Here is a 26,652-nt window from a genome sequence, read left to right on the forward strand (position 1 = left end):
TGTGACAAAGGAACAAGAGGTCTAAGTTTAACAGTGACTGGGGTCAGTGGTCTGAGTCAGCGATAATATTTGGGCAGGAGGAGACAGCGGGGGACTTTTGATGGCAGCTTAGGGCTTGATCTGGTCCCGCTCTAACAGGCCACAGACTCAGGGTTCCAAGTCAGTCACACATGTTTTCCCCAAGGAGGTGGTTCATCCACCCATATGCTGTCCAGAGATATCACTCTCCCTAAATCCCTCCAGACATCCCTTTAATCCCTCCATTCCACTCACTCTTGAAATTGTTTTCTTCCATCCCTCACACACACACACACACACACACACACACACCCCTAGAGCCTTCGATGTGCTGGTGAGGTCTAACAGGTTGTGTGGCCGAAGGCTATACAGTAAAAACATCATAAAACAGGAATAACAATGAAAAACACCAGCCAATGAGGCGAAGACAGCTTCACAGACACAAATGAACAAACAGTTACTGACATCCAATAAACGTAGACACTGAAAAGAAACACGAGCGAGACAGGAAAAGGGCCAACTGAAAGAGGACGGTTAAGCGTTACGAAGCAGAGAGACGACCCAGAAGGAGAAATGGAGAGATGAGGAAAATACCAGATTAGATCTCGCAGTGTAGTACAGCTCTTCTGCACAGTCCAAAAACGGGTCAGAGTCAGGCTGTTCAGCAGGCAGAATGAGAAAGTCCCGTTAATTCAAAAGTTAATGCCATCCAATCAGAGAAAGGCATTAAAGCATAGGAGAGGAGGATGGGTAAGAGGTAGGGAGTGAGGGATGAGAGTGGAGGGGAGAGAATAGGGGCGGCCATGCATGCCGTGTGTTAACCCTGCACTGAAACATCAGCAAGAGGTGCAGGTTAGTACCAGTGTGAGTAGCATTCAGACAAATTTAGGAGACAATTTCAAGAAATATGCTACACAGGGAGATGGATCACGTGGATGACTTGAGATGAGATATGCAGTAATTGTGAGCGTGATTTAAAACTGTAGCAGAGTCTCAACTAAAGGGGCCTGTCCACAAGGTTGTCACCTACACACAGGGTTCAGCCACAGCAGTATCAGGGGGACACTGCAGGACCAGGTCACTCACCGGCTCATGATGGGGCTCTGTCTCCTTCCTCAGCGGAGGGTCAAACTTCACCTGGCCAACTGGGGGTGGGGGAAGAAAGAGCGATCGAGAAAGATACAATTATAGAGTGGGGAGGGAGAGAGAGAGGTAGGGGAGAAGACAAAGAAAGAGGGAGGGAGGGAAAGAGAGAGGAACATCAGCCATGTACTCCAGAAAGAAACAAACCTGTCGGAGTTGACTGGTGTTCTAGTAGGAGTTCAAGTTTAACTGTGCAGCTGCAGGTTAGAGATAGATGAGTGAGAGTGCTGAGGTGCTTTAACAGGAGAGTGTGTGTGTGTTTCTCTCTGTGGTCCTTCACAGCATGGTTTGAGGAGCCATTAATCTATGGAAGCTGAAAAACATAGATTATACTCATGCCAATGTTAATCCTGACAGACAGAGGTTAACTAAAGTACGATTATCATGAACTCGCAGAGAATTTAATGTGCCAGATTAACTTCTCTAGGGTAGGGGGCAGCATTTGGAATTTTGGATGAAAAGCATGCCCAAATTAAACTGCCTGCTACTCGGGCCCAGAGGATATGATATGCATATAACTGGTAGATTTGGATAGAAAACTCTAAAGTTTCCAAAACTGTTAAAATAGTGTCTGAGTATAACAGAACTAATTTGGCAGGCGAAAACCTGAGAAAAATCCATTCAGGAAGTCGTTTTTTATTTTTATTTTTCTATTCAATGCCATTACAGTATCCATTGACTTAGGACTCAAGTTGCAGTTCCTATGCCTTCCACTAGATGTCAACAGTCTTTAGAAATTGTTTCAGGCTTCTATTCTGATAAATGAGGGAGTAAGACCAGTCTGAATGAGTGGACCCTGCCATATCACAGAGCTTCTTCATGCGCAATCCCGAGAGCGCGCCTTTCTTGTTTACCTTCTATATTGACAACGTTATTGTCCGGTTTAAATATTATCGATTATTTAGGCTAAAAACAACCTGAGGATTGAATATAAACATTGTTTGACATGTTTCTATGAACTTTACGGATACAATTTGGATTTTTTTGTCTGCGTTTGAGCCTGTGGATTACTGAAGAAAACTGAGGTTTTTGGATATAAAGAGACTTTAGGAACAAAAGGAACATTTATTAAGTAAATTAATGTCTTGAGTGCAACCATATGAAGATCAAAGGGATTCATTTGATCTCTATTTCTGATTTGTGTAACTCTTCTACTTGGCTGGTTACTGTTTGTAATCATTTGTCTGCTGGGCCATGTTCTCAAATAATCGTACGGTATGCTTTCGCCGTAAAACATTTTTTAAATCTGACACCGTGGTTGGATTCACAAGAAGTTAATCTTTAAATCCCTCCATTCCTATGTAAAATATGTTTTGTTTTCTGAATTTTTATAATGAGTACTTCTGTATTTGGCGCTCTGCAATCTCACTGGATGTTGGCAAAGTGGGATGCTAGCGTCCCACATACCCTAGAGAGGTTAAGCACAGTGCAAAACCAGCAGACTGGAATAAAACTGAATACACCATAGCCACAGACTGAATGGAATCCAGATTATTCACAAACTAAGCATGATTTGTAGTCCAGGAGTAGGCTCAATCTGGGTCCGGGAAACAGGCCCTTAGTCACACATATAGAAACTTACAGTTGATCTCAGACAGCGTCTTCCCTTCCCTGGTGCTCCTGCTGGTGGAGCGAATCCGATGGGGAACAGACACTGGAGACTGCCCGGAAGAAAAAAACATACGACCTTAACAGACAAGATCATCATCATCACGCACAAAAAACAAAAACTGCATTCCTGCATTCCAGTCCAATAACTGTAGTCTTATTAAATCTTGTGCGAACTTTGCTACATTGTAAAAAAACATTCAACATCCCTCTCATTGAGGGGAAAGGAGAGTGCTGATCATAATAGATCTTACTGTCTCTAAGATATGTATATTTCATGTGTTCTCAATCTACAGGTGTCTCAAATCCAGTCTGGTTTTTAGGGTGAGAAGGCACTGAACCCGTTTTGACCTCTGACCTACACTACATTACCAAAATTATGTGGAAACCTGCTCGTCGAACATCTCAATCCAAAATCATGGGCAATAACAGCCTCAACTTTTCTGGGAAGGCCTGGCTCGCAGTCGGCGTTGGCCTGGCTCGCAGTCGGCGTTCCAATTCATCCCAAAGGTGTTCAAGTTCTTCCACACCGATCTCAACAAGCCATTTCTGTATGGACCTCGCTTTGTGCACGGGGACATTGTCATGCTGCAACAGGGAAGGGACTTCCCCAAACTATTGCTACAAAGTTGGAAGCATAGAATCGCCTAAAATGTAATTGTATGCTGTAGCGTTAAGATTTCTCTTCACTGGAACTAAGGGGCCTAGCCCGAACCATGAAAAACAGCCCCAGACCATTTTTCCTCCTCCACCCAACTTTACAGTTGGCACTATGAATTGGCGTATGTAGCATTCTCCTGGCATAAGCCAAAACTAGATTCAGCCAGTGGACTGCCAGATGGTGAAGCGTGATTCATCACGCCAGAGAATGCATTTTCACTGCTCCAGAGTACAATGGTGGCAAGCTTTACACCACTCCAGCTGACACTTGGCATTGCGCATGGAGATCTTATGCTTGTGTGCGGCTGCTCGGCCATGGAACCACATTTCATGATGCTCCCAACGAACAGTTATTGTGCTGATGTTTCTTCTAGAGGCTGTTTGGAACTCGGTAGTGAGTGTTGCAACCGAGGAACTCAACGGTCCCATTCTGCGAGCTTGTGTTGGCTACCGCATCGCAGCTGAGCCGTTGTTTCTCCTAAAGGGTTTCCACTTCACAACAGAACTTACAATTGACCGGGACAGCTCTAGCAGGGCAGAAATTTGACAAACTGACGTGTTGGAAACCCTATGATCCTATGATGGTGCCACATAGAAAGTCACTGAGCTCTTCAGTAAGGCCATTCTACTGTCAATGTTTGTCTATGGAGATTGCATTGATGTGTACTCAATTTCATACACCTGACAGCAACAGGTGTGGCTGAAATAACCAAATCCACTAATTTGAAGGGGTGTCCACATACTTTTGTATATATAATGTATGAGTCAGGGACAATGAGAACAATGACCCAGTCACAACAACCTCCACAGCAGCAACAGAACACAGCATAGACAGACCACACTGAAAGCAGGCAAATAAACCATGGCAACGCAAGGCAGCAATAGATGTCTTAGCAACAACACATGCAGATTAAGGAGAGCTCAAATTCACATCAGTGGACATTCATTTTACCAGTCTTCTGAGACCAAACACATACTAATTTACACATAACATACTTAAAATACATTCTTCAGTGATTTGTTTTTAACTTTCCTGTTGAAAAGTGATATCCCAAGCGCAAATACAGTCAATTACACCCACACTGAAGAGTAAACATTTTTTTTGGACAACTGAAAACTTCAAGGAGATGGTTTGTTGGGAAGTCGTGATGTCATCAGCCTGCCCCTTGCTTGAGGACCAATAGAGGAGCAATAGAGAACAAAAGAGGTACTTAACAAAAGACGTGTCAATGTAAATGGTCTGGGTGGCCATTTGATTCATTGTTCAGGAGTCTTATGGCTTAGCGGTAGAAGCTATTAAGCAGCCTTTTGGACCTAGACTTGGCTCTCCGGTACCGCTTGCCATGCGGTAGCAGGGAGAACAGTCTATGACTTCGGTGGCTGGAGTATTTGACAATTTTTAGGGCCTTCCTCTGACACCGCCTATTACATAGGTCCTGAATGGCAGGACGCTTGGCCCCAGTGATGTACTGGGCCATACACACTACCCTCTGTAGCGCCTTACAGTCGGATGCCGAGCAGGCTGTGACGCAACCCGTCATGATGCTCTCGATTAGAACTTTTTGAGGATCTGGGGACCCATGCCAAATCTTTTCAGTCTCCTGAGGTGGAAAGATGTTATCGTGCCCTCTTCACGACTGTCTTGGTGTGTTTGGACCATGATAGTTTGTTGGTGATGTGGACAACAACGAACTTGAAGCTCTCGACCCGCTCCACTTCAGCCCCGGTAATGTGAATGGGGGCGTGTTCGGCCCTCCTTTTCCTGTAGTCCACGATCAGCTCCTTTGTCTTGCTCACGTTGAGGAAGAGGTTGTTGTCCTGGCACCAGGTCACTGACCTCCTCCCTATAGGTGGTCTTATCCTTGTCGGTGATCAGGCCTGTACCACTGTTGTTTTGTCAGCAAATGTAATGATTGTGTTGCAGTCGCGCTTGATCACGCAGTCGTGGGTGAACAGGGAGCACAGGAGGAGACTAAGCACGCACCCCTGAGAGGCCCCCGTGTTGAGGATCAGCGTGGCAGATGTGTTGTTTCCTACCCTTACCACCTGGGGGGCGGCCCGTCAGGAAGTCCAGGATCCAGTTGCAGAGGGAAGTGTTTAGTCCCAGGGTCCTTAACTTAGTGATGAGGTTTGTGAGCACTATGCTGTTGATCGCTGAGCTGTAGTCAATGAACAGCATTCTCACATTGGTGTTCCTCTTGTCCACGTGGGAAACGGCACCTCAGTTTGACCTCACCTCAGCATATCAATCAAGTTCTAGTTTCTATATATGTTTATGCACTAAACACACCCTTGGCCTAGCTAGACAAATCACAAGCTTGTTAACATTAGCTTTAACAAACGAACGCACATACAAAATAGAAGGCATGAACAATATGTAACAAACATGTATAGACACAAGGTGTGTGAGAGCGAGACATTAAAGTGTTACATATAGTATGCCATCTGAATTTATTCTCACAGTTTAACTGTGCCCCTATTCATGCCTTAAACACACCCAAAACACTCTTCAAAATCCCACATGCAGATACATTTAACAAATGAAGTAACAGCAACTCCATAAGCAAGGTTCAATGACGAGACCCAGTCCAGTCTACTTGAGCACACAGAGCGGTGTTAGTTACAGTGCCTTGCGAAAGTATTCGGCCCCCTTGAACTTTGCCACATTTCAGGCTTCAAACATAAAGATATAAAACTTTATTTTTTTGTGAAGAATCAACAACAAGTGGGACACAATCATGAAGTGGAACGACATTTATTGGATATTTCAAACTTTTTTAACAAATCAAAAACTGAAAAATTGGGCGTGCAAAATTATTCAGCCCCCTTAAGTTAATACTTTGTAGCGCCACCTTTTGCTGCGATTACAGCTGTAAGTTGCTTGGGGTATGTCTCTATCAGTTTTGCACATCGAGAGACTGACATTTTTTCCCATTCCTCCTTGCAAAACAGCTCGAGCTCAGTGAGGTTGGATGGAGAGCATTTGTGAACAGCAGTTTTCAGTTCTTTCCACAGATTCTCAATTGGATTCAGGTCTGGACTTTGACTTGGCCATTCTAACACCTGGATATGTTTATTTTTGAACCATTCCATTGTAGATTTTGCTTTATGTTTTGGATCATTGTCTTGTGGGAAGACAAATCTCCGTCCCAGTCTCAGGTCTTTTGCAGACTCCATCAGGTTTTCTTCCAGAATGGTCCTGTATTTGGCTCCATCCATCTTCCCATCAATTTTAACCATCTTCCCTGTCCCTGCTGAAGAAAAGCAGGCCCAAACCATGATGCTGCCACCACCATGTTTGACAGTGGGGATGGTGTGTTCAGCTGTGTTGCTTTTACGCCAAACATAACGTTTTGCATGGTTGCCAAAAAGTTCAATTTTGGTTTCATCTGACCAGAGCACCTTCTTCCACCAGTTTGGTGTGTCTCCCAGGTGGCTTGTGGCAAACTTTAAACAACACTTTTTATGGATATCTTTAAGAAATGGCTTTCTTCTTGCCACTCTTCCATAAAGGCCAGATTTGTGCAATATACGACTGATTGTTGTCCTATGGACAGAGTCTCCCACCTCAGCTGTAGATCTCTGCAGTTCATCCAGAGTGATCATGGGCCTCTTGGCTGCATCTCTGATCAGTCTTCTCCTTGTATGAGCTGAAAGTTTAGAGGGACGGCCAGGTCTTGGTAGATTTGCAGTGGTCTGATACTCCTTCCATTTCAATATTATCGCTTGCACAGTGCTCCTTGGGATGTTTAAAGCTTTGGAAATCTTTTTGTATCCAAATCCGGCTTTAAACTTCTTCACAACAGTATCTCGGACCTGCCTGGTGTGTTCCTTGTTCTTCATGATGCTCTCTGCACTTTTAACGGACCTCTGAGACTATCACAGTACAGGTGCATTTAAACGGAGACTTGATTACACACAGGTGGATTGTATTTATCATCATTAGTCATTTAGGTCAACATTGGATCATTCAGAGATCCTCACTGAACTTCTGGAGAGAGTTTGCTGCACTGAAAGTAAAGGGGCTGAATAATTTTGCACGCCCAATTTTTCAGTTTTTGATTTGTTAAAAAAGTTTGAAATATCCAATAAATGTCGTTCCCCTTCATGATTGTGTCCCACTTGTTGATTCTTCACAAAAAAATACAGTTTTATATCTTTATGTTTGAAGCCTGAAATGTGGCAAAAGGTCGCAAAGTTCAAGGGGGCCGAATACTTTCGCAAGGCACTGTAGTTCTCTGTTTCTACAGGTACTGATCACAGTGGTACTGGTGCAGTTGTAATGCCGGCCACATTGGTACCTTCTTGCGCATGGCAAAGCGAGGTGCTCGCCGAGCACCTGGGGTGATGGGAAGGAAGTGGCCCATATATTTAAACTGAGGAAGAGGATGAAGAAGAGCAGAGAGAAGGGTAATGGAAAAGGGAGGAAAGATGTAGAACTCTGACAGTTAAGAGATCAGCATGATTGGACAAACTAAATGCGTAGAGACCAATGAGGACAGGTGTCAGTCTTATCCTGCCATTAGATTTGAGAAACCTGAAGAGATGGAGAGGTTGGAGATGTGGGTTAGGGTGGTGACTCTACCTCTGGTTCTGGGTCATCATCGTCAAAGTCGTTGTATGTGGTGTGGTCTGGGTTGTTGGATTTGTCCAGCAGTTCTATGGCCAGGGTTCGACTGAGAGGCTGTGACACAAACGGGTGCTGTGGACACAGGAAGGGGGCGCGAGGTCACAGCCTACAGACACTCTTGTCCTGACAGACACTCATATCTAGTGTTTCCCTCTAGACTGGGAGTACCTGTAATAGTTTCTCTGCTGTTGGCCTCTTCTTGGGATTTTTTGTCAGGGACAATTTGACAAAATGATGGAAATTATTTCCCCTTTCATAGGAGGAGATAGAAAATATACATGTCAGAGCATTTAAGTTTATAATATGAAGAGAAAATTGTTAAACTGAGAATTAAACCTGTTCCTCACTATTCACAGAGGAGAGGTGAACACTTACCATTTCACTTTGTCTTTCAATTTGGGTGGCTGGAAATTACTCTTTGTCATCAAGAAAAGGGCCCTAGGAAGAAAGGAAACAGACTTGGTTTCTAGAACAAAGTACATTAGTCGTAACAATGTGATTTCTAAGTAAATGGAGGAATCTACCACTGGGTGGTTTGAGCCCTGGGTATAAAAAAACATTATCGTAATTTTTAAGTACATTGGTAAACATTTTATAATAGCAATAAAGCACCTCTGGGGTTTGTGGTATATGGCCAATATACCACAGGTAAAGGCTGTATCCAGCCCTTAGCCGTGGTATATTGGCCATATACCTCACCCCCTCATGCATTATTGCCTAAATAAATATCCAGCATCACAGTCATAAGGCTTAATTCGCACATTCCCCTACACACAGACTCACCTCATAGGGTGCAGGTCGAACATGGGAGGCTGCAGCTCGGCAAGCTCGATAGCTGTGATGCCCACGGCCCAGATATCACACAGCTGGTTGTAGCCCCCCTTCCTCTCCACGGCTGCCACCTCTGGAGCCATCCTGATAGGATGAGAGGAGGGAGGGAGGCGAAAGAGAAAGAGAGAAAAAAAACCAATACTTATCAGGCATAGACCAACAATCACTCAAGGCAATCAAATACAATCACAACACTGTCCAGAGCAATATGAATGGTCTGTCACAATAAGTCAATGAACCATAACATGTCAGAGTCTATCCAGAGTATGACACCGAGGGGAGGGGCCAGGGGAGACGCTCACCAGTATGGTGTTCCAATGAAGGACTTCCTCTTAGCCAGCGTGGCAGTGATCTGTGCTGATACACCAAAGTCAGCTAAGGAGGGTGAGGGAGGAAAATGAGCAAAAAGATCAGATGTATTGTGAGATCTCATTCTAATAGGTACTCAAGGTGAGGCTTTGGGAACTGACATGTCTGATTGAGGGGAAAGTAGTGGTTGTCCGTGGCCTTACCTAGTTTCACATAGCCGTTGTCTGTCAATAGAATATTTGCTCCCTATGAGGAAAAGTAATAGGGCCAGGCAAAAAATACCATCAACATTTCAGAGATATCTTTTGCAAAGATGAGTAAGGAGTGAAAGGCAAACGTCTCTACTCAAAAGCATGCTTATTACTATCACTGACATGGCTTTACCTTAATGTCTCTGTGCATTTTGCCTTTGTTGTGGAGATAGTACAAACCCTGTAAGTAAAAAACAAACAGCAAAACACGTTCTCATTCAATCTGACCCATAGATGCCCATGGCACTGGCAGCAGGGGTAAAAACATACCTGGAGGGTTTCCCGTGACATATACGCAATCTGAGACTCAGACAGAGGCCCAGTCACTGGACAGGAGGGAGGAAGAGATGAGAGTTTAGAAGAGCTATCCAATGTGTATCAAGCAATTCCTACACAATTTAGAGTTCAACACCAGTTGATTCACTTAGAGTGCTATTTACTGTGCTGGCTGGCTTGCTTAAGTGTGTGAGTGAAAAATGTGGATATTGATTGCAACAAGCTTTCATTTATTGTGCTTCATGGTCTGTTTTTAGATGAAAACACAGCTATTCTGTTAGGGTGACTGTGAGCATGGGTGAATGCATAGGTTGCCACAGTGTGAGTGAGTCTGTGAGTGTGAGAATGTGTGTGTCCTACCATGATAAATATCCTGCAGAGATCCTCCTCCGCAGTACTCCATGCTGATCCATAATTTATCCCTCCTGGAGAAGGGAAGTGATACACTCCCTGTCAAAATCCCTCTCAAAAGACCACAAGTCACCAAGACTGGGAACGCAAGACTCAAAGCTAGAGCTGGGCAATACATCTAATTAATTTGAATTTTTTGTATGTATTCCCGCTTGTTCTCATGTTGTCTTTTTGGTCTCTTCTCATTCGCTCCTTTTGTGCACCTATCCATTTGCACCAGAGACCTGTATATAATGACGAGATGCTCACGTCTCCGCCCTAACAACGGGAATGGTCGTCCAAAAGTCGAGAAGGCAGGCGACAAGCTTAGATTCAAAATAAGCGCATGAAACAGCTGTATTATTTGAGTCCAACTTCAGAGAGAGATGTACTGTCTATCCATACCTGATCTATCAGTATGCCAGTCTTACCGGAGATAGCTACCGAAGTAGGCCACGATGTTGGAGTGTTTGCAGTCCTTCATCATGATGATCTCCTGCTGCACCACCTCAAAGTCCTCACCTGTCAATCAAATAGTCAGTCAGCCGATCAGTTACATGTTCATTATTACATGATCAAGCCATAAAGCGTTAGCCTGGTGGCTAGATCCGTTTGTGCTTTAGCCAACTCCTCTGACATGTTGTCGTCATGCCGTACAACAGAGATGGTAGTTTAAGCAGAAACAGACATGGCTACCAGGCCAATACAGCCGATTTTCGTCTCAGGATACAAACACCAACACGTTACATCATTTCAAATTCATGCAGATGGTAAACATGATAGAACTTGTTTTGAGGCTGTAGTGTCTACAGTAAATATATTGATGCAGGAAGTGAAGGCACTGCAGCACTAACTGCATCAGATCCAGCTATTTTGGGACGCCTTCAAAACGCTGGGACATGACTAAGAGCCCGGACTTATACAAAATGACAGCACATCTCAGCATGGATAAAATAGCTAAAATACCATTTCAGCGGGGTACCAGCTTAGAAGTAATCTTATTTAAATGTCAAAACGTCTATTTCTCCATATACATTTGAGTAATTTAGCAGACACTATTACCCACACAGGACCATCTATATGCTGTATACACTTTTAAAGTGAGACACACACATCCATCCACACTCAGAACCATCTTTGACAACAGTCAGAATGGATATGGGTGAATCTTGTTGAGTTGGCATCTCCACACATGGGCCTACATAGCCCCCTTAACGTCATCACATCCTTTGACCCCGAGGTGAAGCGCTACCGTCTGATGGATACCCTGGCTCTGTGTGTCACATGTCAAGCCCTTCAGATCTGTGAATGTCTAAGCGAATTAGTGCCCTTCCTGACCCATATCTCCAAGGCAAAGCTCTGTTACTATGGTAACGAGTCTGACCCCAGGGCCCCAGCAGCTATACTGACAGGAATTGTTGAAGCACATAGTGGACAAAAAGGCATACATGCTAGGACACATCTACAATCATTCACATAAGCCTTATAAACTAGTTATGTATGGAGAGGTTTAACCCTTTCCAGTCATTAAAACCTGCTATAAATTCATGTGGGACAGTTGACAAATTATTAAATCATGCCAAACCCTGAATAACCACCTATATCCTTCTAGCGCCCTGAGCTGTCAAGCAGCCACACAGCTTTCTAAGTGCTAACACTGTCACATGATAGGTGGGGCTACAGTACCTTCAGAAAGTGTTCATATCCCTCGACTTATTCCCCATTTAGCTTTGTTAGCCTGAATTTAAAATGGATTACATTTTTTTCATCACCCAACTAGATTTTTGCGCAAATGTATTGAAAATGAAAAACAGAACTGTCATTTACATAAATATTGATACGCCTGAGTCAATACATCACCTTTGGCAGTGATTACAGCTGTGAGTCTTTCTATGTAAAGTTTACGCTCTGCAACACCTGGATTATACAGTATTTGCACATTATTTATTTTTTTATTCTTCAAGCTCTGTCAAGTTGGTTGGCGATCAATGCTAGACAGCCATTTTCAAGTCTTGCCGTAGATTGAGACAATTTATGTCAAAACTAACTAGGCCACTCATGAACATTCAATGTCATCTTGGTATGCAACTCCAGTGTATATTTGGCCTTGGGTTTTAGGTTATTGTCCCACTGAAAAGGGGAAGTTGTCACCCAATGTCTGTTGGAAAGCAATTCCCTTTAGGATTTTTCCTGTGCTTTGCTTTATTGTGTGTTTCTTTTTATCCTAATAAACTCCCTAGTCCTTGCCGATGACAAGCATACCCATAACACGATGCAGCCAGCACCATGCTTGAAAATATGAAGAGTGGTACATTGGAATTGCCCCAAACATGAATGCGTATTCAAGACAAAGTTACATTTCTTTGACCAATTCTTTATGGTTTTACTTTAGTGCCTTATTGGAAACAGGAAGGATGTTATGGAATATTTTTATTCTGTACAGGCTTCCTTCTTTTCGCTCTTATTTAGGTTAATATCATGGAGTAACTACAATGTTGATCCATCCTCAGTTCTATCACAGCCACGAAACAAACTGTTTTAAAGTCACTATTGGCCTCATGGTAAAAATCAATGAGTGGTTTCCTTCCTCTCCGGCAACTGAGTTAGGAAGGACGCCCGCATCTTTGTAGTGACTGTGTGTATTGATACACCATCCAGAAGTGTACTTAATAACTTCACCATGCTCAAAGTGATATTCAATGTCTGCGTCATTCATTTTTACCCATCTACCAATAGAGGCCCTTCGTTGCGAGGCATTGCAAAACCTCCCTGGTCTTTGTGGTTGAATCTGTGTTCAAAATTCACTGCTCGACTGAGATAAAGATAATTGAATGTATAGGGGACAGAGATGAGGTAGTCATTAAAAATAATGTTAAACACTATTATTGCACCCAGAGTGAGTCCATGGAACTTGTTACGCAAATATTTACTCCTGAACTTATTTAGGCTTGCTATAACAAAGAGTTTGAATACTTATTGACTGAAGACATTTCAGTTTAAATGGGGTATTGCGTGCAGGCCAGTGACACAAAATCTCAAATTAATCCATTTTTAATTTAAGCTATAACACAAAAAGGTAGAAAAAGTCAAGGTGGGTGAATAATTTCTGAAGGCACTGTATGTCCTCCAGCTATACCACAGTGTTTACACCCCAATGCGGCAGCATGACAACTTGGCTCTGTGTCAGAGATGGCTGTGATGGGTCACCGCTCAAGCAATACAAAAGGGCAACAAAAAAAAGGAAAAAAAATAAAGAAATAAAATTCATAGGTTACAGCACAGAGGTAAAAGGAGGATTGTTGGCCAAATCCTGAATGAGATCCAATTGCCGTTTACAGGCTTTTGCCTAAATCATGCATTGACGTCAATAAGATCTTGACATGAACATTTGGAGTTGTGCACGCGGATCTCCGAGGACTCAACCCTAGGAGAAGTTAAATAAATCTGAAGATGAAGTGCAAACACAGTGCCGTGTTATTAGGCTTCGATGTTTGTCTTTTAATGCCCGCGGAAAATGACAGGTGCACCGCTGCAAAGGCTTATCAAATGAAGCTCAAGATTTTTAAAACCTGTGTCAAGGTAATGATACATAGCTTACCAGTGGGAGAGTTCATAATCACTGAGAGGAGCAGAGAAAGAGAGATTTCAATTGGATAGGAAGTATTTCACATGAAACATTTCAGGATAATTGATAATCCTCACTGCAGGGTTCAGTCATTCTGTTCCTGCCTTTGAAATCCATACCCAGCCCATCAGATGCTCCGTCCTGCATAACTAACATTCCAGACAATCAATCACTTAAAACTGAGCAAAAACAGTACTAAACACTGTTCTGGCATGCAAACACTCCTTGAAATACTGTATAATTTGATATGAGAAGTCAAGCAAATTTATTGCACCCAAATTGGCCATTTTAAATTACAGGGTTCATATAATATTCAATAAATGTAGTACCTAAGATTCAAACCAAACATTCTTCTAACAATTATTAGACATTACGGATACAAAGAAATTGTAAAAAAAAATAAACACCAACGGACAATTCTTTCGACCTCATAGCTTGGTTTTTGCTCTTACATGCACTGTCAACGGTGGGACATTGTATAGACAGGTGGGTACCTTTCCAAATCATGTCCAATCAATAGAATTTACCACAGGTGAACTCAAAGTAGTAGAAACATCAAGGATGATCAATGGAAACAGGATGCACCTGAGCTCAATTTGGAGTCTCATACCTTATTAACATAAGTATTCAGACACTTTGGTATCTGTTTTACATGTTTAATACAATTGGAGTCTCATACCTTATTAACATAAGTATTCAGACACGTTGGTATCTGTTTTACATGTTTAATACAATTGCAAAAATGTCTAAAAACCTGTTCTCTATCATAGTGTGGTATTGTGAGTACATTGATGAGGAAACTATTAATTTAATCCATTTTAGAATAAGACTAACGTAACAAAATGTGGAAAAAGTCAAAGGGTCTAAATACTTTCCGAATGTTAGGTTTATGTCAAATCAAATGGTCACGTACACAGATGTTATCACAGGTGCTGAAAAATGCTTGTGTTTCTAGCTCCATAATACCTAGCAATCCAAAAAGTAAAAAAGGAACTAGGAAATGTCAGAGTCCGTCTCATATATATCACACACACACACGCACACGCACACGCACACACACACACACACACACTCACTGCTAAAACAAATAAAGGGAACACTTAAACAACAATGTAACTCCAAGTCAATCACACTTCTGTGAAATCAAACTGTCCACTTAGGAAACAATAAATTGCACCTTCTGTTGTGCAAATGGAATAGACAACAGGTGGAAATTATAGGCAATTAGCTCCTGATGAGGTGGCGGATGGTCTCCTGAGGGATCTCCTCCCAGACCTGGACTAAAGCATCCGCCAACTCCTAGACAGTCTGTGGTGCAACGTGGCGTTGGTGGATGGACGAGACATGATGACCCAGATGTGCTCAATTGGATTCAGGTCTGGGGAACGGGCGGCCCAGTTCATAGTATCAATGCCTTCCTCTTGCAGGAACTGCTGACACACTCCAGCCACATGAGGTCAAGCATTGTCTTGCATTAGGAGGAACCTAGGGCCAACCGCACCAGCATATGGTCTCACAAGGGGTCTGAGGATCTCATCTCGGTACCTAATGGCAGTCAGGCTACCTCTGGTGAGCACATGGAGGGCTGTGCGGCCCCGCAAAGAAATGCCACCCCACACCATGACTGACCCACCGCCAAACCGGTCATGCTGGAGGATGTTGCAGGCAGCAGAACGTTCTCCACGGCGTCTCCAGACTGTCACATGTGCTCAGTGTGAACCTGTTTTCATCTGTGAAGAGCACAGGGCACCAGTGGCAAATTTGCCAATCTTGGTGTTCTCTGGCAAATGCCAAACGTCCTGCACGGTGTTGGGCTGTAAGCACAACCCCCACCTGTGGACGTCGGGCCCTCATACCACCCTCGTGGAGTCTGTTTCTGACCGTTTGAGCAGACACATGCACATTTGTGTCCTGCTGGAGGTCATTTTGCAGGGCTCTGGCAGTGCTCCTCCTGCTCCTCCTTGCACAAAGGCGGAGGTAGCGGTACTGCTGCTGGGTTGTTGCCCTCCTACGGCCTCCTCCATGTCTCCTGATGTACTGGCCTGTCTCCTGGTAGCGCCTCCATGCTCTGGACACTACGCTGACAGACACAGCAAACCTTCTTGCCAAAACTCGCATTGATATGCCATCCTGGATGAGCTGCACTACCTGAGCCACTTGTGTGGGTTGTAGACTCCGTCTCATGCTACCACTAGAGTGAAAGCACCGCCAGCATTCAAAAGTGACCAAAACATCCACCAGGAAGCATAGGAACTGAGAAGTGGTCTGTGGTCACCACCTGCAGAACCACTCCTTTATTGGGGGTGTCTTGCTAATTGCCTATAATTTCCACCTGTTGTCTATTCCATTTGCACAACAGCATGTGAAATTTATTGTCAATTAGTGTTACTTTCCAAGTGGACAGTTTGATTTCACAGAAGTGTGATTGACTTGAAGTTACATTGTGTTTAAGTGTTCCCTTTATTTTTTGGAGCAGTATATAAAATGGTGTGTAGACAGCATACGAGTAGAAAAGGTGTTTACAGCAGTAGTTATATAGGATGAGCCATGACTAGAAAACGGTATATACATTACCACTAAAAGATTTGGACACACCATTCAAGCGTTTCTCTGTACTTTTACATTTATTTATTTTTTACATTGTAGAATAATAGTTCAGAGATCAAACTTACAAAATAACACATATCGAATCATGGTGTAAACAAAATCAAAATATATTTTTAGATTCTTCAAAGTAGCCACTCTTTGCCTTGATGACAGCTTTGAACACTCTTGCCATTCTCTCAGCCAGCTTCACCTGGAATGCTTTTCCAACAGTCTTGAAGGAGTTCCCGCACTTGCTGGCTGCTTTTCCTTCACTCTGCGGTCCAACTCATCCCAAACCATCTCAATTGGTTTGAGGTTGGGTGATTGTGGAGGCCAGGTCATCTGATGCAGCACTCTCCTTCTTGGTCAAATAGCCCTTACACAGCCTGGCGGTGTATTGGGTCATAGTCCTGTTAAGAAAAAAAATTATATAGTGGGACTATGCCCAAACCACATGGGATGGCGTATCGCTGCAGAATGCTGTGCTGGTTAAGTGTGCCTTGAATTCTAAATAAATCACAGACAGTGTCACCAGCAAAGGGCACTGTCACACCTCCTCCTCCATGCTTCACGGTGGGAGCCACACATGCGAAGATCTTCCTTTCACCTCGCCCGCGTCTCACAAATATCAGACCAAAATGACAGGTGTCCACCGGTCAAATATCCATTGCTCGTGTTTCTTGGCCCAAGAAAGTCTCTTCTTATTGGTGTCCTTTAGTAGTGGTTTCTTTGCATTAATTCTACTATGAAGGCCTGATTCACACAGTCCCCTCTGAACAGTTGATGTTGAGATGTGCCTGTACTTGAACTCTGAAGCATTTATTTGGGCTGCAATTTCTGAGACTGGTAACTCTAATGAACTTTTCCTCTGCAGCAGAGGTAACTCTGGGTCTTCCTTTCCTGTGCGGTCCTCATTAAAGTTTGAAAATATAAAAGAGAGCCGCACACTCTAGGAGCTTAGATGCAAAAATGTAATTACCAAGGTTTCGACAGCCAAGCTGTCTTCATCAGGGTAGAATTATAAAAGTTAATTTGTGGAATTTCTTTCCTTCACTTACAAATGTGTTTGAGCCACTCAGTTGTGTTGTGACACGGTAGGGCTGGTATACAGAAGATAGCCCTATTTGATAAAAGTCCATATTATGGCAAGAACAGCTCAAATAAGCAAAGCGAAACGACAGTACATTATTACTTGAAGACATGAAGGTCAGTCAATATGGAAAAAGTATCTTCAATTGCATTTGCAAAAACCATCAAGCACTATGATGACACTCATGAGGACCACACAACCACACAGAACGGGACCACCGAGTGCTGAAGCGCGTAAAAAAACCAAACACGTCCTCAGTTGCAACACTCCCTACTGAGTTGCAAATTGCCTCTGGAAGCAACATCAGCACAATAACTGTTCATCTGAGCTTAATGAAATGGGATTCCATGGCCGAGCAGCCGCAAACAAGCCTAAGATCACCGTGAGCGTCGGCTCGGGTGGTGTAAAGCTCGCCTCCATTGGAGCAGTAGAAAAATGTTCTCTGGAGTGATGAATCGCACTTCACCATCTGGCAGTCCGACAGATTAATCTGGTTTGGCAGATGCCAGAAAAACACTACCTGCCCCAATGCATAGTGTCAACTGTAAAGTTTGGTGGAGGAGGAATAATGGTCTGGGGCTGTTTTTCATGGTTCGGGCTAGGCCCCTTAGTTCCAGTGAATGGAAATCTTAACACTATAGCATACAATGACTTTTTTTTTTAAAAGTAACCTTTAGTTAACTTTGCAAGTCAGTTAAGAACATTCTTACTTACAATGATTTCCTACCAGGGAACAGGTTAACTGCCTTGTTCAGGGGCAGAACGACTGATTTTTACCTTGTCAGCTCGGGGATTTGATCCAGCAACCTTTCGGTTACTGCCCAAACGCTCTAACCACTAGACTACCTGCTGCCCCATTCTAGACGTTTCTGTGCTAACTTTGACAACAGTTTGGGGAAGGCTCTTTTCTGTTTCAGCATAACAATGCCCCCGTGCGTAAAGCGAGGTCCATACAGAAATGGTTTGTCACGATCGGTGTGGAAGAACTTGACTGACTTGCACAGAGCCCTGACCACAACCCCTTCGACACCTTTGGGATGAATTGGAACGCCAACTGCGACCCGGGTCTAAATCACCCAACATCAGTGCCCGACCTCACTAATGCTTGTGGCTAAATGGAAGCAAGTCCCTGCAGCAATGTCCCACCATCTAGTGGGCCTTCCCAGAAGAGAGGAGGCTGTTATAGCAGCAAAGGGGGGACCAACTCCATATTAAATGCCCAGGATTTTGGAATGAGATGTTCGACGAGCAGGTGTCCACATACTTTTGGTAGTGTCCCAGCTTCGATGCACCTGTACGGTCTACTCCTTTTAGATGGCAGCGGGGTGAACAACCCATTATTCGGGTGGATGAGGTCTTTGATGATCTTCTTGGCCATCCTGTGACACCGGGTGCTGTAGGTGTCCTGGAGGGCAGGCAGTGTGATGAGTTGGGCTGACCACACCACTCTCTGGAGACCCCTGCCTTTGTGGGTGGTGCAATTGCCATATCAGGTGGTGATACAGCCAAACAGAAGGCTCTTGTCATTATTGGTAATCAGGCCTACCAGTGTTGTGTTGTCAGCAAACTTGATTCAGTTGATGGGTGAACAGGGAGTACAGGAGAGGGCTGAGCACAGACCCTTTGGGCCACCTGATATTACCAGGTTCTGACCACAGTGCTGGTTTCAGCAATGTTAAAAGGGATAGTTCACCCAAATTACATATTGATTTCCTGACCCTGTACGCAGTCTATGGAGAAGGTATGACAGCAACCCATGCTTTAGTTATGGTACCTATGTTAGCATTTTCACACTTTGTCCAAATAACCCATAAGTATCTAAATGGATTGTGTAACTCAATGGCGTTACTTATAGATGATTTGGATATGCAGTGTAAAATGCTAAATCTGTACCATTGACTTGCATTGGATTTATGCCACAAATGCTAAAAAGTTAACATTTAAAAACAATGACCAGGTAAACAAAACCAAAGAACGTGTTGCAGTCATACCTTACCAAATTGCAGGAACAGCACCACCTTGTGGTCAGAACCGGTTAATATCAGGATGTAACAACTTTAATTACACATTTCTCTGAAGGAAAAGACCACAAAAACCCCCCACTAAATTCACTGAGAACACATTACATAGGACGAATAAACAATACTCTGAGCCGCAGTTCCACACTACTTGTCAGACAGAGAGAACCAGATAATGTATACTTGTTGTTTGGTTGGGATTGGCATGGGGAGGGGGGTCCGTGGGTGGCTTTTGTACATTTCTTTGGATTCCTTGTGTTACTCATTGTAAGAAAAAAGCTTGGTCCCAATCAGATTCTGGCTTTATTCAATATTCTATGAATCCTATAAATTAAAATGTTGAATGTGTGCAATCAATTAGCTTATATTTCAACAAAATAATGTTGCAGGAATCTTACCTGTTTCGAAATACAGAAATAATTTCAGAACAAAATCGGATGGTGTGTGTCATGGCTTGCTGAAATGACATGGAACGACCCTGTGGCCCGTATAGGACTGGATTCACCTAGAATCAATAGTAGCCTGTTCACTGTGAGGATTTAAAATTTATCTTCATCACACACTAGTTTGTTATTCAAGAACCCAGTAAATCCTGACATGTTCTGATGGGTCCAAACTGCCAAACATACGTAACACCCTGGTGGTTCCGTAGGGACACTTATGTTTAATCAGTCTGATACCATTAGCAGTTTCACTGCAGAATGCTGCTGCAGGTAGAGGAACCTTAGGTAACACACAGCCTGCCCCCTGACAAAGTATTCAAAACAAAAAGTCTAACTTTCTTCTAAATGAAATGTATGGCAGCGGTGTTTGTTGGGACAGTGAGACCTGTAAGGATTTGCATGCGTAAACGTGGATGGATGAGAAAAACACCCCATTTCAGCTGCTTATTCCAGCTTACTGTTCGAGAACTGTCTGAAGTCATCAAAGCTAAAGACCTTTTCTCAAAGCTAAGCAGCGCAGTTGTCAACAGGAGGGAAGCTTGAGAATAAACCTTGAAGCATGTAAGAAAAAGCACAAGTCTGAAGTATGACATTTCCATATCTCCTGAAGCCAAACTCCATAAGCTTGTGCTGTAGTCACCCCATTATATAAATACAGGGCGAGGGTAACACACACCAAACATAAACATACACCCACATCGTGACAAACCTACTAAGAAGCACAGACATTTGAAAACGTGCACACACACGCGCAAGAGGGAACAGAGACACTGGAAAGAATGGGAGTACATTCTCAAACACCCTTAAGAGAAAACTAAAAATAAAGTTATAGCTCCAGTGAAGAATAACATAATCCTCCGACTGTGACAACTACATTTCCATGGAGTATGCATCCGCAATGGGCTTTTTACAGGATGACCAGCCTGACAGCTAGCCTGGCGACAACACAGAGAGAGAAGAATAACAACAAACCACAGATGGATCGTTCCCCTCTTAACGCTCAACGTGTGGCTAAAAGTTGAACATTAAGACAACACCAACATCGTGTCTCTGTGTAGGAGAAAGCAAAGGAGGTGTAATATACAGCCTCAATGAGTTTAAGACAGTTTAGGCTAACAAGCTGACCCCACCACTCGCGGTGCAAAAATAAATGTACACATACACTAAACAATTAGGGGTTCAACAAGGGTTTTAAGACCCTCAGTTTTTTTAACAACCTTAGGGTTCTTGGCACTGAAAATTGCCCCCCAAAAGGTTTTTCCAAGAACTCCATAGGAGGTGTTCATCGAGGAACATCCTTAGTGGGGGTTCTTGCAGGAACATTGAATTTGAAAAGGACAACAGGTGCAGGCACTTAAGCAAAACATTAAAAAAAGAACATCTCCTCAGTTTAAGGTCTGTCCCTTGTTTGATCTAAATTGATAGTTTTATGATGATACCACCTATCTTTTCATATTTTGTGCAAATCTTTCTAAAACAGAAAACTGACACAATTCAATAAATATCAATCAACAAAGGAGGTAAGACTGCATGCTATAAGAATACGTTGAAAGCTGTATTGGGTGCAGATGACTGAACTGCTCACTTTTGTGTCTGTAGGTGTACAGACGAGGAGGCATACAAAGGTATACGAATTGGTACGTTATGCAGATCACAGTTACCATCCTCCTCCCTTACCTCGTCAATAAATATCCCATAGGCCTCTACATTATGGACAAGGTATGTGCGTGAAAACCATCATCAAAACAGTTTTTTTTATTCACATTTACCACAAAAAAAAAACAAGTTATGAACACTGTCCTGTGCATGTTTTGTTAATCTGTATAATTGCAAAAACAATTTTTATTCATTCACAAACTTCACCCTCCCTACACCTCTGATGAATATAACATGAAACCTGTTCATTCACCATGCACTGCTAAATCATTCTGGCTACGGATACGGAGAACATCACCACGCCAGAGGATAAACCCATTGGACAAGGGGCTCTGCTGAGACTTGACCTCATATTTTGATTTTTTTTGTCACTAAAATCATAATGAACACGGACAGAAATATTGTGTTATGCATATTCATATTAATAATAATAATAATAATAATAATAATAATAATAGGGGACGGGTAGTTAAAAATTGAACCCCAAAAGGAATTGTCTTGGTGGTCTCAAACTTCTTCCATTTAAGAATGATGGAGGCCACTATGTTCTTGGGGACCTTCCATGCTGCAGACATTTTTTGGTACCCTACCTCAGATATGTGCCTCGACACAATCCTGTCTCGGAGCTCTACAGACAACTCCTTCGACCTCATGGCTTGGTTTTTGCTCTGACACACACTGCCAACTGTGGGACCTTATATAGACAGGTGTGTGCCTTTCCAAATCATATCCAAACAATTGAATTTACAGAACACACGATTTTGTGACTCAAAATGGGTCAAAATACAAAAAAAAAAAAGATCCAGGAAATAAAAGTGCATTTCAGGAAAATCTAACTTTATTTGTCACATGGGCCGAATACAAAAAGTATAGACCTTACTGTGAAATGCTTACTTACAAGCCCTTAACCAACAGTGCAGTTCAAGAAGAGTTAAGAAAATATTTACTAAATAAACAAAACAATTATAAAAAGTAACAATAACGAGGCTATATACAGGGGGTACCGGTACCAAGTCAATGTGCAGGGGTACAGATTAACCGAGGTAATTTGTACATGTAGGTAGTGGTGAAGTGACTATGCATACATAATAAACAGTAAAATAACAACCCAATGTTTATATCACAGGACAAATTAGCTAGCAACAGCAAGCTAAATGTCCATTAATGTTTCATGTGTTTTGACCTGTCCCAAAATGAATATAGTTGGTTCAGAGTTCATTTTGATATTTCAACCTGGTGTCCTGATGGCATCTGATGTGGATGTTCAAAATCAACATCTAGACAGTATGTAACACTAGGCTAAGATATCAAACGTAATGCTATTGAAAACCACTGGCCGTCAGCTCTTTTCCCACATTTAGGTCATGGCTCTAGGGTTTCAGCTGGGCATGACAACTATACATACTCCAATAGAGTCAGCAATAAGATCCAACCGGTTTTCAGGGGCAGGTGAGCAGGGGTTTCCAAGTAGGTTCTAAAAGGAGAGGTGAACCCATGTGGTGGTCAGTCTACCTGCACAAACTCTATGTGACTGCAGTCTCCTCAGGTGGGAAGCAATGATGCAGAGTGTGCAGAAGGGAGAGTGTGTGTGTGTGTGTGTAGCGAGTATATTCAACACTGCACTAATGCAATCTACAGGCCTGCTACTGAGCTGTCCCTATCAATCAGCTGAGACAAGCCTGACTCCACCAGGGCATCACTGTAATTGCTCCCAGCGTGAGCGTGTCACATCAGCCACGGTTCCTGGCTTCTTTTGACCCCCCTTAAAAAAGTACCATTAAAAATGGACACAGACTAGCGTTCTCCATGTGGCAGCCTTTAAAAAATTGATTTCACTGCCAATTAAAGCAATGTTGAAAGCATTCCATGTGTTCCTAATGTCTTATCTGGTACCTAGCATACACTGGGTGCATTCCAATTCCTAATCTCTCTTAATGTTTCATCTTTAACTATTAGGCCTATAACAGAGACATTAGGTGGCAAAGCTCATTCTTTCCTTCAGATTAAATTCATAGCAACTGAATAGACTATATTCAAAATATAAATCTCAAAAGATGTGAACATCTTTCGTCAAGTTAGATGCAGAGGGACAAGGCCCACATACAGGCAATAGAGTCTAAAAAGCATCTTGGTACAGTAGACAGACTAGGCTACTCCCTCACTTCTCTACAGATGCATCTTTTAAGAAGATCACGCCATCAAAATACTCAGAGGGGATTTAGTCTACTTAACATCCTGATCTCAGTTTTTCAGTTTATCTTGTAAACTAAGCCTCATCCTCTTTGTGATGCAAGAATGAAGATTTGTGTGCTCAACAAAAATATTTTTAGTGTGCAACAAAAATAAACTCAACAGGCAACACACATTCAACAAAGCTTTCAGTGTGGGAGGAATGTAAAACCAAAAAAAGATAGATAGACCGTTCTATGAAGGAGGAAGCGGAAACTGGGACACTGCGTGTGAGTTTGCACATGCTGCATGATATTTCCTTTGGCCCTCGAGCTGTGCTGTAGACTTGGGAAACTGACCGGAATGTACCGGCCACGATACACTTCCATTAAAGGGCTTTGAATATGTGGCTCAATAATTCAATATAGGCAGAAAGATCAACACTAGAGGAGAGATGTTTGAATGACGATGCTCATAATTTACAAGCAAAAATATCACATAAAAGTTTAAAGTTCCATTTAATAATTAATTCAGTGTACTGTGAACCAACATCTGGTTGAGAATCACAAAATGCACACATTAGACTTCAATTGTTCACTAAGACAGAGACAAGACCATGTCTTTCTAAGGGATAATTAGAATTCAGCTGCTGGTGAGATTAACAAAATAACCAATTGGTTATGACTCTGCAACAGAAGGTGACAAGAGATGGCCGACTGTAAAAGGGTTTGTAAAAGACCCGGGTAAAAGACCCGGGTACAGTGGATGACAGACCGGGATAAGAGACGAGAGAAAGGAGAAGGAAGGAAAAAGAGAAAGGGGAAGAAATTAGAAGTCGGGAGAGGGAAATGTTAGTGATGATGACACATGGCAGAGAGAGAAGAGGGCTTACCAGGTTCCAGCTTAATGACTTTAATGGCAGCCAACTCCCCAGTGTTGACATTACGGGCCTGGAGAACAGATGAGACAAAAAAGGAGAGCATTTATTAGCCAGCTGTCAGTAAGGGGTAACACAGTGGACTTTAGAGTGGACTGGCCTCTGTCAGACCAACACTGTTTTTAAGCCCGAGAAAGTGTATGCTCGATCAGTGAGCAGGCTGCTACTGTAGGATAACATTGCTTACCTGCCAACTGGCCTTGCAGGCTAACACAAGCACATGTATTGAAAGTATTGTATGATAATAGAATAATATATTTTTGTAGCTTATGCCAGAATCTACAGTCAAACAGATTTGTTTGAACATGGATATTACTGAAGATGGATGATTCACCTTTGAAAAGCAAATAGGCTCATAGACATTACAACACTTAATCAGTTAGCAGTCATCAACTCAAACAGAAGCTTATTGCGTTCTAAACATCAGACTGACAATGTTAGTTGTTGCACAAATCACACATCCTAAATGAAAAACAAACAAACAAACATTGTAGACTTGTTTACATGAATATGCATCTTAATAAAACCCTATCTGAAACAAGCCATTACGCTTCGTATACTATTACTTATAAATATTAATTAACAAATTAATAAATGCCAGGTTGGCGAGGATGTCGCATTTTCATGTTGACAACATTAACGGAGTCAAAATTAAGATATATTTCATAACTTAGAATTGTCTGTTGGCTTTTCTGCATCTAACATTTTTTAAATACATTTCCTATTTTGACACACAAAACCATTTAAACAAAGTCTAATGGGTTTTTTCCTGAAATATTTGCATATCACAACCCCTGCTGTTGTGGTCATTCGATGGCTATGGCATATGTTCTTCAAAGATAGATAAATAGTTTTGCCTAAGCTACTGAAAATAGGCCTTTTACAAGATTAAAATCAAGACAGGAGCGTTTGATTCTTATTAAGTCCAGACAGGCTAATTTTGGAAACTTTCTGAATGGACATGGAGGCCGTGAGAGAGAATCAGGCGAACTCAAGCACCCTCCCGTAAAAGCACCTGTCAATCAAAGCCACCAGCGTGTCAGACAAAAAAAATGAATATTTATCCTTTCCTTACAATGTATTTAAAAAAAACCTAGGCCTACCTTAGGCTTTCCGAAAGTAAGCTATAATGAATTGACAAGGGAAGTATGAAGGTGACGGCTATGCTATAGTAAAAACAACAACTTCACCATAGCCTATTTATCAGCGACGCTGATGATCGAGGGGCGAGTGTTAGAAAGATTTTTCAAATACTGAGGATTATAATAATTTGAATGGAAAAAAAATATATATATACTTTGTTGACTTACTGTGTGATTTTTATTTGATTAGGATCCCCATTAGCCGGGGGGATCCTAATTGTTCTGGAACTGGGGACTGTGAAAGTGAAAAGACCCATGGTGGCATGTCTGGTGGAGTGAGTGAGGTGTCAGTGTTGTGTGCATGTTGATTATTCAAACAATTTAGAAATTTCCAGAACAATGTTTCTTAAAAAAACAAAGTGACTCAGTCAAAATCATTGGCATATACAGTACCAGTCAAAAGCTGACACACCTACTCATTCCAGGGATTTTCTTTATTTTTACTATTTTCTACATTGTAGAATAACTATGAAATAGCACATATGGAATCATGTAGTAACGGAAAAAAGTGTTAAATATGTTATATTTGAGATCCTTCAAAGTAGCCACACTTTGCCTTGATGACAACTTTACACAATCTTGGCATTCTCTCAACCAGCTTCACGAGGAAGTCACCTTGAATGCATTTCAATTAACAGGTGTGCCGTGTTAAAAGTTAATTGTGGAATTTCTTGAGCCAAATCAGTTGTGCTGTGACAAGGTAGGGGGGGGGGGGGGGGGGTATACAGAAGATAGCCCTATTTGGTAAAATACCAAGTTGATATTATGGCAAGAACAGCTCAAATAAGCAAAGAAAATGACAGTCCATCATTACTAAGACATTAAGGTCAGTCAAACCCAAAAATGTCAAGAACTTTGAACGATTCCTCA

The 26,652-nt window shown here is 42.4% G+C and overlaps 1 protein-coding gene across 15 annotated transcripts in view; it reads right to left on the bottom strand.

The window, feature by feature from the left end:
* The window catches only part of LOC110502596 (mitogen-activated protein kinase kinase kinase kinase 3), a 67,468-nt gene that overhangs the window by 13,764 nt on the left and 27,052 nt on the right, over window positions 1-26,652 (bottom strand). For 6 of the 15 annotated variants that reach the window (XM_036960189.1, XM_036960191.1, XM_036960188.1 and 3 more), the window contains exons 2-16: window positions 24,596-24,653; window positions 10,548-10,638; window positions 10,087-10,151; window positions 9,721-9,776; window positions 9,584-9,631; window positions 9,403-9,445; window positions 9,193-9,265; window positions 8,843-8,974; window positions 8,435-8,497; window positions 8,228-8,309; window positions 8,015-8,131; window positions 7,731-7,805; window positions 2,744-2,822; window positions 1,105-1,163; window positions 613-675 (exon numbers count right to left, since the gene is read on the bottom strand). In XM_036960189.1, the coding sequence (XP_036816084.1) occupies window positions 613-675; window positions 1,105-1,163; window positions 2,744-2,822; window positions 7,731-7,805; window positions 8,015-8,131; window positions 8,228-8,309; window positions 8,435-8,497; window positions 8,843-8,974; window positions 9,193-9,265; window positions 9,403-9,445; window positions 9,584-9,631; window positions 9,721-9,776; window positions 10,087-10,151; window positions 10,548-10,638; window positions 24,596-24,653 (1,104 nt within the window). The remainder of the gene's footprint in view (window positions 1-612; window positions 676-1,104; window positions 1,164-2,743; window positions 2,823-7,730; window positions 7,806-8,014; window positions 8,132-8,227; window positions 8,310-8,434; window positions 8,498-8,842; window positions 8,975-9,192; window positions 9,266-9,402; window positions 9,446-9,583; window positions 9,632-9,720; window positions 9,777-10,086; window positions 10,152-10,547; window positions 10,639-24,595; window positions 24,654-26,652) is intronic. The other 9 variants (XM_036960193.1, XM_036960198.1, XM_036960195.1 and 6 more) reach the window with 3 other exon arrangements.

This window comes from Oncorhynchus mykiss, chromosome 23, assembly GCF_013265735.2.
Source record: "Oncorhynchus mykiss isolate Arlee chromosome 23, USDA_OmykA_1.1, whole genome shotgun sequence".
Taxonomy (NCBI): domain Eukaryota; kingdom Metazoa; phylum Chordata; class Actinopteri; order Salmoniformes; family Salmonidae; genus Oncorhynchus; species Oncorhynchus mykiss.